This window comes from Bos indicus x Bos taurus, chromosome 2 (assembly GCF_003369695.1).
Source record: "Bos indicus x Bos taurus breed Angus x Brahman F1 hybrid chromosome 2, Bos_hybrid_MaternalHap_v2.0, whole genome shotgun sequence".
Lineage (NCBI taxonomy): Eukaryota > Metazoa > Chordata > Mammalia > Artiodactyla > Bovidae > Bos > Bos indicus x Bos taurus.
This window is the reverse complement of record NC_040077.1, coordinates 110,754,718-110,767,746: the sequence shown is the minus strand read 5'-3', so window position 1 is coordinate 110,767,746 and position 13,029 is coordinate 110,754,718. Positions and strand designations below refer to the sequence as shown.

The 13,029-nt window shown below is 40.9% G+C and overlaps 1 protein-coding gene across 3 annotated transcripts in view; it reads right to left on the bottom strand.

Annotated features, from left to right (window-relative positions):
• Window positions 1-4,369: 4,369 nt before the first annotated feature.
• MOGAT1 (monoacylglycerol O-acyltransferase 1) overlaps window positions 4,370-13,029 on the bottom strand; it is a 30,037-nt gene continuing 21,377 nt past the window's right edge. For 2 of the 3 annotated variants that reach the window (XM_027514625.1, XM_027514618.1), the window contains exon 6: window positions 4,370-5,283. In XM_027514625.1, the coding sequence (XP_027370426.1) occupies window positions 5,129-5,283 (155 nt within the window). In that variant the 3' untranslated portion in view covers window positions 4,370-5,128. The other variant, XM_027514634.1, reaches the window with a different exon arrangement.

Genomic DNA, 13,029 nt, shown 5'->3' with positions numbered 1-13,029 from the left:
CAAGTGAGACAATTGTTCGAACTCACCACATGTCTTGCGGGAACACAGGCAAATGAGGAAAGTACAGGAAAAGTCAGTAGGTAAATCTGCATCTCCCACTAAATGTCATCATGAAGACAGAAAAATGGCCAGCGAGGGACCACAGAGATAGAGCCAGAAGAAACCTTGGAGACCATTCACTCCTAACTCTATTTACATAGGAACTCAATGATCCCAAGTCACTTAGTCCATTAGTGGAAGGCCAGAGACTAAAGGGGGATTTGAACATGGAAGCCTGGAGAGTAGAAAAGAGTGGGATAGTTATTTTCTCTGATTGTATCGATATGACTGCAGCTCAGTAAATGAGGGCTTGAAATCCAGCCAGAAAGACCTGAAGCTCCAAGTTGGTCTGCAAATGGAACAAGGGAGAATCATGCAAACCCTTGGGAATACAAGGAAAGTCAGATTTATCTTTATTCTCAATAGAGCCTAAGATAATTCTTAACCAGAATTTAAGCGCTATCAAAAAAAAAAAAAAAAGCAGCTGGATGAGGCCAGAGCCAGAATGGACACAGGGCTTGGAGCTGACCAGGGAGACAGAAGCCCTGTTTGCACCTCTGAGTAATGAGCTTGCTTTGGCCACATTAACAATCACAACGCGGCTGAAAGGGAAGATCTTTGCAGGGTCTGTCACTCACTCTGGGCCTGAGACACCTTGCCCCATCCTGCAGCTCTGATACCGGAGGCTCCAAGGCCCAAGCTCGCTGTTGGAAACTTGGACTTTGCCCAGATGCATCACCAAAATAGCTCTTGCAAAAGGGAAAAATCAACAATGCGGTGTACTGGCCTCAAGAAAGAAAAATGTTCTCCATCCCAATAAGACCGAGCTTGCTCCCGAGTTGTTAATCCCTTGCCTTAAGTGTATTTTTAATCCTACTCTACTTTTTTGGACACTTTTGCTTTATAGGAGGATTCTTGGGTTTACCAATCAACAGTCACGGGACGGTGGTACCTCCTATTCAACCTAGAACATGGAGTCAGTTCCAGTCTGTATTCAGCCTCACTGGGGTTCAACTGCTCCATCTGCAGCAGAAGAAACTAACAGACTCTGCAGTCCCTTCTGGCTCTAATACTTGGCTCCCATGGCAGCATCCATCAGACTTCCAGGTCAGTGCCTCAATCATTCATGCAGAAACAGCAGTAGTCTGCTTTCTTGGGGCCAGGATCAAAACATACACAACACAGAGATTCCACCACCTAGGAAATCCTCACCCAAGAAAACCTATCTGTGGATTGAGATAACCTTCTTTTTCTTATATAATACATTAAGGCACTCAGCTGATGACATTTGGGAAAGATTAATTAAAATAACAAAAATACAAGTCATGAGAAAAATCCCTTTGTTTTAAATATAAAGAATTGCTTCTGCGTTTGCCATCCCAGAGAAACAGGAGCAACTACTTGGTTATATTGACATTTGCCTTGTTTTCCTCCTTTAAAAAGATATACAAAGCCTACTAGAAGGAACTCTCCTTAGCCGCACAAATAGACATTTTATCATTTAATTAAAAAAACAAACAAACATGAGAACTAGCAACCTTGGGCTATTGGGGAAAAAACTGACAGATCCCATTAACACTGTCTCTTGTTTCAGAGGAAAAGAAGACAGATAATCTGCCCCACACGTGTTTTCTGATTTTTCACAAGTTTGGCAATCTGCACCAGTGAGGTAGTTCAGAAGAGATGCAAAGTTACAGAAGTAAGGACACTGAATCTAGACTCCACCTCCTGTGTGTCCCATGACAGAAATGGAACTTCTACTGGAAGTAGGGCTTTTACTCTTAACCCTATACACACAGTAAAGGGTCACTTATCATCAGTGATTTATAGAGACTTTGTTTTCACAGTCATGGTGAAGGGTTTGTGTAAATCATGGAGCATCCCTCGCCCTGGTTCCCCTTGAGACAGAGCAAAACAGGCTGGCTTTCATAAGCACCAAAGCTGCAGCCTTCAATGAGTGTAACAGACCTAGCTGGGTATAGACAATTTCAATATTTCTAGCTGCAGGACAAAGGAAATGACTCAGCCTGTACATGGTGTGCAAAGGAAACGGGAGAAAGAAATGTCCAGATCAAACAGCATAAATGCACATTTTCTTAAGGCAACAGGCCCTTCCGGTGTCCTGGGGTTATTTTTGTTGTTGTTTTGCTATTTAAATTTTATGGGCAATTACACATTAGATCAGCACCTCTAAAACTGAAGAGATCTCCATCAAGTCATACTAATGAATACAAAATATTGCTCACATTGTGTTGTAGCAAAAATTCCTATCAAAATATTCCCTTCCCATCTGCAGGACAATATGGGACTTAAAACTATGCTTTGAGTTTAAGAAAGGACTTCTGGCCTGGCTGAATTAAGACCTCGGAGACCCTAAGAAAGGAAGAAATAAACTCCCTAATACACACCTAAAAATAAGATTTTACGTGTGCCAAAATTAAAGAGACCGATGTCTAGATTTTTTAAATAGCAAAATTCTAGATAAATTAAACAGAGCAGAACTCTTCCCATTTTTCAGGGCTTCTCTTTACTACAGATGGGCTTTAACTGCTCGCTAGACAATCCAGTGGAGGCTGGTGGTCAGCCTGGTTCCTCACTACTGTGAGATTAAAATTCATAACATGGTGAAATTGCAAAAGACTGTGTCATGAGATTTTCATAAACTTTTCCAAAAGAATGAAGTTCATGGGTTTTATACTTAAAAGCCTTTGGTTATTATGCTTATTTGGGCCTCACAACTTTGCTCACAAAAACTCACCCCTGACCAGCTAGAGCGTTGTTTAGTCGATAAGTCGTATCTAGCTCTTTGCAACCCCATAGACTGTAGCCTGCCAGGTCTTCTGTCAATGAGATTTCCCAGGCAAGAATATTGGAAAGGGTTGCCATTTCCTTCTCCAGGGGATCTTTCTGACCCAGGGATGGAACCTGTGTCTCCCGCTTGGCAGGCAGATTCCTTACTGCTGAGCCACCAGGGAGGTAGCTAGAGGGTAGTTGTGTGGTTTCACGCAAACGGTTCTCCTTTTACATTTGTTTGGTATTGAGTAATACAAAAAAGAATTTATAGTCAAATTATCTACATCTATTAAAACAGGATGAGTCCGGGGAATTCCCTGGCAGTCCAGTGGTTGAGACTCTATGCTTCTTCCACTGCCGAGGCCTGGGTTTGATCCCTGGTCAGGGGACTAAGATTCCACAAACCACGAAGTGCAGCCAAAGAAAAAGAGAGGATAAATAGTGTCCTATTTCCGGCTTTGACAAAGAAACTGATCTAATTTTAAGACCACAGGTCAGTGGACTCCTGGACAGCCCAACCATATGAAGCCAAAGGGATGCCGGCCTAAAAGTCTTCTATAGAACAATTGAGAAGGTTCCCTTTTCCCTGTATGAAATGGTCTTCTACTCAGGCCATTACCCAGAATGATTGTGTTTTGCTGTTGCTAAACCCAATCTAGGCTCTTGCCCAGGACCTGCTGTTTTAAAAATTATGGGTTTTAACACATATTGACAATAAGTTAGAACAACTCAATAAAGTTGCCCCTAAATACTGAGAGAGAAGGAGGTATAGAAAGACATGTAGCAGCAGAGATCATTTGAAAACTAGATAGTCTTCTTACTTAATAAACACTTAATACTTTTCGACTAATTCTCAGAATCTGCCTTCTGACTTGCTTCTTACAAACCAGCCCACAGTATTGTCAATTACCAGCATAGGACAATCAGACATAAATTATCTCCTTCTGAAAGTGGGTCTTTTCTTAGAATAGGTTTCATCTTCTGGTATAACTTTAAAAATTCTTCATATTATGGCAAAGTTTGTGTGTTCACCTAGAAATACATCCATTAAACAAGCATTTATTTCATGTGTACTAAGTGTCATAAGTTGACTCAGGCCCACAGGAGACATCTGTGAACAAAAAGGACAAGCTTCCCACTCTTGGACCTGATATTTTGGTTTAGGGAGAATTACCCAACCCGAGTCAACTGTGAACTGGTCACATCTCACCAGAAAAGACACTTTCTTTCAGAGCTTGTCTTACTTGAAGAGGCCATTAGGGGAGAAAATTAAAACCCCTGTATTACCATGAAAACCTCTTGGAATTTCAATATCTTGTGTGTGTGTGTTAGTCATTCAGTTGTATCTGACTCTTTGCCACCCCATGGAGTGTAGCCCACAAGGCTCCTCTGTTCATGGGATTCTCCAGGCAAGAATACTGGAGTGGGTTGCCATTCCCTTTTCCAGGGGATCTGCCTGACCCAGGGATCAAACCTAGGTTTCCAGCATTACAGGCAGATTCTTTACCATCTGAGACATTAGGGAAGCCCTTCAAAGTTTTTTTTTTTTTCTTCAAAGTCTTAAAAGCCATCAAAAGTTATGTTTTCCAAAAGACCTCCTTATCTGTAGCAAATGAACATATTTCTAAGCAAATGACAATGATGAATATTTCTGAGCATGATGAGAAAAGAGAAGAAACGCTCTCATCCACATGGGTTTCCATATGGTGATTCATCTTATTTCTAAAACGGCATAAGAATTCTGCAGTGTTATATAAAAACGCGTTGGTTGATATGACCTAAAGGATCAAATGATCTAAGTCTTAAAAGTAACATTATTCACTAACAAATGGTCTGTTCAAGCAGGAAAAAAAAAATTATCTCCTCCAGCTCTATACGGGAAATTATTTTACACACTTGTCTCATAAATGTCCCAGCTGTGCTGAACAACAACTGTCACACTCAGTGAAAACACCACATTAAATTATTGTGATATTCAGTAAAAGGGTCTAATTATCTTTTAAAGCTGTTATTGTTTTTAAGCACATGAATAATTCTAAACATTTTCTTAACTTGTTAAACAATTTTTACCTTCCTACTTAAAGACACTTAAAAGGCTTATCATCACCTCCAACCTTACCCTATAGTCACCCACTGGATTTTTAGTTACCACAGATAAATATCAACATCTGTCACCATACATAATATTTTACAGTTGCAAATTTGATTCCATTGTCAAAGAAAAAAATTTATTTAGAATATCTTTTCTTTCAGTGGGATGTTCTCTCGCTCTCTTGCATGTCTTCTAAGACAACAGTTATCTAAAAATGAGAGTTTCATTTTCTGGAATACCATACTTCCCTTTGTGTTCTTCAAATAATTTTCTCAGCTCCTCCATGTAGGTCTGATGCAACTCCTCAATCTGCTCTGAGGTTGGGTTCAGGGTCTGATGAACAGGGATTGGGCGGCCAACTGCAAAAAACAAAGAATGCATCATTAAGTAAGAAACCAAAACCACTCCACCATGGACTACCACCTCTAATGGACAGCTCTAGAAAGATCTTCCAATCAGAAGCTGTCAGGCCTGCCAGCTCCCATCCCTTCTTCATTTCACTGGCTGCCTGCAGTGGTCACACCATCTCTTCTGGTGACAAATGAAGAGCCTTCCTTCTCTGCACATGCTGGATTGTCAGGGCACTGGTGGTTTTGACTTGGAGTCAAATGAATGACTGTGCTGCTGCAGCTGTGGAGTACAAGCACATGGCTGTGTGTGCACGTCACCAGCTCGCTCCCTCTGGTACAGCTGACAGCCAGACCACAGTGCTCTATTATCACTGCCCGGGGAAGTCTTGACTCATGAGCCATCAACCCTCTAATCTGGCTCTTTGTAATGTCATCCTAAAAAATGAAAAGAATATACATCTTCACTGCCACGAATCTGGACTAGAAAACATACCTAATCACAAGGGTTCCACTATGTGTGACAGCAGAAAACAAAACAAACCAAAAAACTTCATAGAGAAAATTATTAAATAAATCACAGACCATTCATTCAATGGAATTCCAGGCAGCAATTTTTTTTGAAAGCTGAAATAATATTTTTGAAACGATGTATGGTGACAGATACTAAATAGACTTACTGCGGTGATCCTTTTACAATATACACAAATATCAAACTAACACTTGAAACTAATCTGTTATATGTAATTATATATCTCAATGTAAAAAAATGAAATATATATGTGTGTTCACACACATATGCAAAAGTCTAAAATGCAGTAGGAAGGGGAAAGTTGCAAAATAATACAGCATAATCCTATTTATTGAAAATGTTCTATATCTAGGTGCATTATAAGCATTTAGTTTACTAAGAAAGTCAGCCAAGAGACACTGCTAGCCCTTACATGGAGGGAAGAAGGGAGAGCTGGGGGACTTATATTTTATCTGTATTGTGTCAATTTTCTACAATGAGAAGGCACTAGTATTACCTGTATAATTAAAAAATGGATTAATTTTTTTAAACCTAGCATTTATATAATAAATAACTTTTACCTCACTTGTCTCAGATTAAAGATTAGATACACGTGGCTCTGCCACCTGCTCTTCAGTCCTCTCTGCTGTGCATTGCGCCCTCTGCTGGCCTGATGCTGCTACTAATGCCAAGAGCTGCAAATGTACAGGATGCTGCTGCTGCTGCTGCTAAGTCGCTTCAGTCGTGTCCGACTCTGTGCGACCCCATAGACGGCAGCCCACCAGGCTCCCCCGTCCCTGGGATTCTCCAGGCAAGAACACTGGAGTGGGTTGCCATTTCCTTCTCGAATGCGTGAAAGTAAAAAGTTTAAGTGAAGTCACTCAGTCGTGTCCGACCCTCAGTGACCCCATGGACTGCAGCCCACCAGGCTCCTCTGTCCACGGGATTTTCCAGGCAAGAGTACTGGAGTGGGGTGCCATTGCCTTCTCCAATGTACAGGATGGTCAACGTCAAAGGCTGAGCAGAAAACTGCTTATTACTTTTAGTCAGCTTCGGCATGAGGTCAAGTGGGGCTGTAGTAACAGAATGGCACTCGCAGGGCTTCCTTTGCCTATGTGGAGTCTCCTCATGCTACCTCCAAGGCTCAATCCATGTCAGTAACAAAGCATGATTAGTTAAAAAGAAACCAGAGAAAGAAGAAGTGATAAATAACAGTGAAAGAAGTGTGATAATAGTATGGGAGGTTAGGGAGTACAAGGAAGGGAATGATACAGACACAAACACACACATAGGTATCATAATGCATCATGTATTAAGATCTATATTTATATACAAGGTTATATATAATTTATCCATCCTGTGTGTGTGTGTATATATATATATATATATATCCTCACAGCAACATTAGTATTCCCAAATTCCTATATTTTTAGCTAGATATAGCCTCAAGAAGCTCATATAGAGTTTTCCTCGAAAGCGTGGATATCAAACATATATAGTAGGCAGCAGTCCTTTGTGATTCAACGTAACAGCATCACTGTCGGTTGTGGTTGCCTTTTTCCCCCCAACATGGTTTGTGAGATCTTAGCTCCCCAACCAGGAACTGAACCCAGGTCCAGGGCAGTGAAAGCACCAAGTCCTAACCAGTGGGCCACCAGGGAACTCCCATGTCAGCTGTGGGTGAAATACAGACTAGGAGAGGCTGAAAACTGATGGAAACAGGAGCTGGTGTTGCACAAGAGGCACCAGGCTAGATCACATCCAGGGCTAACTCCCCAGCAGGTACACCCAGCTAGCAAGTAACTTCCTCTCTGACCTTAATTTTCACATGTATAGGATAAAAGTCATATAGTCAAAGCTATGGTTTTTCCAGCAGACATGTATGGATGTGAGAGTTGAACCATAAAGGCTGAGTGCCAAAGAATTGATGCTTTCAAATTGTGGTGCTGGAAGACTCTTGAGAGTCCCTTGGATAGCAAAGAGATCAAACCAGTCAATCCCAAAGGAAATCAACCCTGAATATTCATTGGAAGGACTGATGCTGGAGCTGAAGCTCCAGTACTTTGGCCACTTGATGTGAAGAATCAACTCATTGGAAAAGACCCTGATGCTGGGAAAGATTGAGGGCAGGAGGAGAAGGGAGGGACAGAGGATGAGATGGTTGGATGGCATCACCGACTCAGTGGACATGAGTTTGAGCAGGCTCCAGGAGGTAGTGAAGGACGGGGAAAACTGCCATGCCGCGGTCCATGGAGTTGCAGAGTCAGACATGACTTGGTGACTGAACAACAATAGGATAAAAGAATAGGTGATCTTGAGGCTTCCTTCTAGCTCTAAGGCTTCCTTCATGGCTCAGACAGTAAACAATCTGCCTGCAGTGCAGGAGGTCCAGGTTCAATCCCTGGGTCAGGAAGATCACCTGGCGAAGGGAAAGGCTATCCACTCCGATATTCTTGCCTGGAGAATCCCATGGACAGAGAAGCCTGGCAGGTTATAGTCCGTAAGAAGGCAAAGAGTCGGACATGACTGGACGACTAAGCACACACACATTTCTAGCTCTAATCTTTATTGTTGTTTGATCCCCACCCACCCAAAAAAAAACTGAGAAGTTTATAGGCATAGTGAGAAATCTACCTGTAAATCTACTAGCAAATTTATGGCTTCATAGAAATGGTTTGTTTTCTTGTGAAATTATCATGGAGAGAGATTAAATGCAACTGTTCTGGGTGGGAGGGGGGATTTATAGTGATACAGGGTCTATGTGGTCTAAGAAGATGAAGTCTTTTATTTTGCTCCTAGATTACTCAGATTGTTGTTGTTCAGTATCTAAGTTGTATCAGACCCTTTTTGTGATTCCATGGGCTGTAGCCTACCAGGCTCCTCTGTCTATGGGATTTCCCAAGCAAAAATACTGGAGTGGGTTGCCATTTCCTTCTCCAGGCGATCTTCCTAACCCAGGGATCGAACCCATGTTTCTTGCATTGGCAGGCAGATTCTTTACCACTGAGCCACCTCAGAAGCACTTACTTCAATTAGGACTTGTGAATTCTGAATTATTGAATCCTATTTCCTAAAAGCTAGCCTATAGTTCATTTCAATCCTGTTCTTTTCCTACTAATAGTTTTATTATATTTCAAAGAGCTCAAACATGCCCACATACATTGAATTTATCATCATAAGACTTTTCCCTTTAAACTCTGATTGTGTTTTTCTTATTTAACCTGTAGAGAAAATGAGATGCTGAACATTTCCAAACTTCATATACACATACAGAAAAACAAACAGAAACAGACATACACAGAAGCCAAAGGGAATTAAGATTTAAACTCAACACTTTTGCCCCTCATTACTAAACTAGCCCAAAATTGGATTGGAGAGTAAGAAACCTTTCTAATTACTTTTTAGGGATAAAAACAGAGGTAACAAAAGAAAAACTTGCAAATCTGGGAAGCACCTTTGGAGCCCTAGAAGATCATAATTCCCACTTTCCAGAAAAAGGAGATTTTTACTACTAAGGAGAAGAAAGCTGTTTCAACATGAGACTGGGTTAGTTGCAGACTGCTGCATGACTCCCTGTTTATAACACAAAGGAAAAACCAGTTGCATCAGTTTATTTATAGAGATGCAGTTTTGATTTCTGGGTCAGAAAGATTCCCTGGAGGAGGAAATGGCAACCCACTCTAGTATTTTTGCTGGAAAATTTCATGGACAGAGGAGCCTGGTGGGCTACAATCCATGGGGTTGCAAAGAGTCAGACATGACTGAATGATTGAGCACAACAACAACAATCCCCACTTTATAATTAAAATTTAAATTAGGTTCGTCTTTCTTTCTTTCTATTGGGTTGGCCAAAAAGTTTGTTCAGATTTTTCAGTACGATGTTATGGAAAACCTTAAAGAACTTTTTGGCCAACCCCAATATTTCAGAAAAATCCCTTAGCTGTTTTATCCTTCACAGTAGAATAACTAACTGAAACAAAATGGACTACTTTTGTCCTCAAGTGGGATCCAAACCAGTTTTATTCAAATAAGGTACATTCCCTTCCCTAACTTTTTTTATAAAAAAATTCAAACCTATAGAAAAAATAATACAATAAGCACTTGCACGCCCTTCCTCTAGACTCACCAATTTCAAACATTTTGCACACACACAGACACAGTATGTATATAGATATACACATGTATTATTATTTTTGTTTTTGTAGAACCATTTGAGAATAAGTCATAGACATCATTGATTTGATCATGCTCATGCCATAAAGACAAAGAAAATTTAAAAAACAAATCCAGTTTAAAGTAGACTAATGAAATGTGAAAATTAAATGCAATGTATGATCCTGCTTTGGGAAAAAATATTGTCCTTCACCAAAACCCACAACTAAAAAGAAAGTGACTGTAGCAACTGATGAAATTTGAATATGGAGTGTACACAGTTAATAGCATTTAATTGATGTTAAATTCCTGTATCCTACTGATACTATGAAAGAGAATAATCTTGTTCTTAAGAGAGATACATAAAAGTAATGAGGAACAAATGGTCATGTTGTCTGCTGTTGCTGCTGCTGCTGCCGCCAAGTCGCTTCAGTCGTGTCTGACTCTATGTGACCCCATAGACAGCAGCCCATCAGAATCCCCCATCCCTGGGATTCTCCAGGTAAGAACACTGGAGTGGGTTGCCATTTCCTCCTCCAATACATGAAAGTGAAAAGTGAAAGTGAAGTCCCTCAGTCGTGTCCGATTCTTAGCGACCCCATGGACTTCAGCCTACCAGGCTCCTGCATCCATGGGATTTTCCAGGCAGGCGTACTGGGGTGGGGTGCCATTGCCTTCTCCTGTTGTCTGCATTTACTTAAATAGTTCAGTGATAACAATAGTATAAAGTGTATTTGTGATATTATTAGAGAGAGAAAAAAAATTGTAGCAAAAATGTTAACACACTGTGAGTCTAGGAGAAAGGAACATAGGAGTTCATTTTACTACTCATGAGACTTTTCTGAGCATTTGAAATTTTTCAACATGAAATTTTAAAACTTAAAACCAACACCTACTACAACACATGAAATTTCCTCTTTTAAATATCAAGTTTCTCTTGTATTTTACTTTCTTGCCCAAACAACTTTCCATCACATTACTGGTACTGGCTCTACAACTTGAACTTATTAGTAAATTGAGGGACTTTCCTGGTGGTCCGGTGGTTAAGACTTCGCCTTCCAGTGCAGGGGTGAGAATTTGATCTCTGGTCGGAGAAGGCAATGGCACCCCACTCCAGTACTCTTGCCTGGACAATCCCATGGATGGAAGAGCCCAGTAGGCTGCAGTCCATGGGGTCGCTAAAAGTCAGACACGACTGAGCGACTTCACTTTCACTTTTCACTTTCATGCATTGGAGGAGGAAATGGCAACCCACTCCAGTGTTCTTGCCTGGGGAATCCCAGGGAAGGGGCAGCCTTATGGGCTGCCGTCTATGGGGTCGCACAGAGTTGGACACGACTGACGCGACTTAGCAGTAGCAGCAGCAGGAAGCTAAGATCCCACAAGCCTCATGACCAAAAATCAAAAACATAAAAACAGAAGCAATATTTTAACAAAGTCAATAAAGACTTTCAAAATGACACACATCAAAAAAATCTTAAAAAAATACCATGCGTGTGTGTTTGCTCAGTCATGTCCGACTCTTTGTGGACTGTAGCCCACCAGGCTCCTCTCTTTATGGGATTTCCCAAGCAAGAATACTGGAGTGGGTTGCCGTTTCCTTCTCCAGGGGATCTTCCTGACCCAGAAATCGACCTCACATCTCCTGTATTAGCTGGCTGGTTCTTTACCAGCGAGCCACCTGGGAAGTTTATTTAAAATTTTTATTACTACGTACTTGTTCGATTTTTGAAAACTTGAGAATTACAACCAGACAGGCCTAACTAAAGACTAATTTGTTGATTCACAAATGTGTCTTGAGCTCCTACCCTGAGAGCACCGGGACACAGCAGAGAACAAAGAGTAAAATCCTTGTCACCTGGAGCTCTGTGAGGCAGAAACAAAAAGCAACATTCTTGCAAGGAACTGGGACTTTTTACAGCTGTTCTTGAAGCCTAAACTCACTTCCTTTTTCTCTCCCAGTTGTCATGATAGATGGGACATTGAAATCAGCTTCTCTCTACTACTGTGTAATAAAATACAACATATGTGAACAGTTTATTCTACTTTGATAAACTGATAATAACTCATAAAATATGTAAATGACATACTACTTCTGACACATGTAGAGAAAATACATGGCAGTTTCTTTATAAATTATGTCCAATGAGAATGACCCTGAAAAATCATATCATATCATTTCCCTCATATGCCCCCAAAATACCAATGACCATACTTTGCACATAAGGGATCAAAACTGACTAATATTATGACAAAAAAATGGAACCACTTATCTTGAAAAATGTAACTGCAAGCTTATCTCAGTATTCCTATTACACTGATTAATCAACTGAACTGAACTGAATATTCCATTTGAGTTAAAAGCAGCATTTTAAAAAATGTCATGTGACTGCAAGAGAAATGCGAAGCTATTACCACTGACAGCAGTGAACTCCCATTCCAAGGGAGCAGATCTAAAGAAATGTCTGAATTTCATTTAATGGGCCATTCGTGGTGAAATTATTACTTCCACTTCATATGTGTATATAGTCTGGCTAATCTTGCTATTAGCAATCGACTCACCACTTTCTCCTTTTCCACCCTCCAAACCCCTTTTCAACCTCAGGAGCAATTATTTTCTTCCTCTGTTCTTCTATTAACATGGTTGTTACCCTCCTCCCCCATCTCAATGCCCCCCAAACCCAAACATGCCATTTTTAAAAGGAAAATCAGTCTGCGAGTGAGTGCTCAGTTGATTTAGTCATGTCTGAGTTGGTGATGGACAGGGAGGCCTGGAATGCTGCGGTTCATGGGGTCGCAAAGACTCAGACACGACTGAGTGACTGAACTGAACTGACCCTTTGCGTCTCTCTAGACTGTAGCCTGCCAGGCTCCTCTGAGATTCTCCAGGCAAGAATACTGGAATGGGTTGCCATGCACTCCTCCAGGAGATCTTCCCAACTGAGGGATTGAACTCACATCTCCTACGTTGCAGGCAGATTCTTCACCCACTCAGCCACCTGGGAAGCCCTATATTAGAAAACATATAAATATACCTAGTTGGGAACAAAATGCTTTGTGGTAGAAACTGATGCCTATGAACTAAACCTGATGAA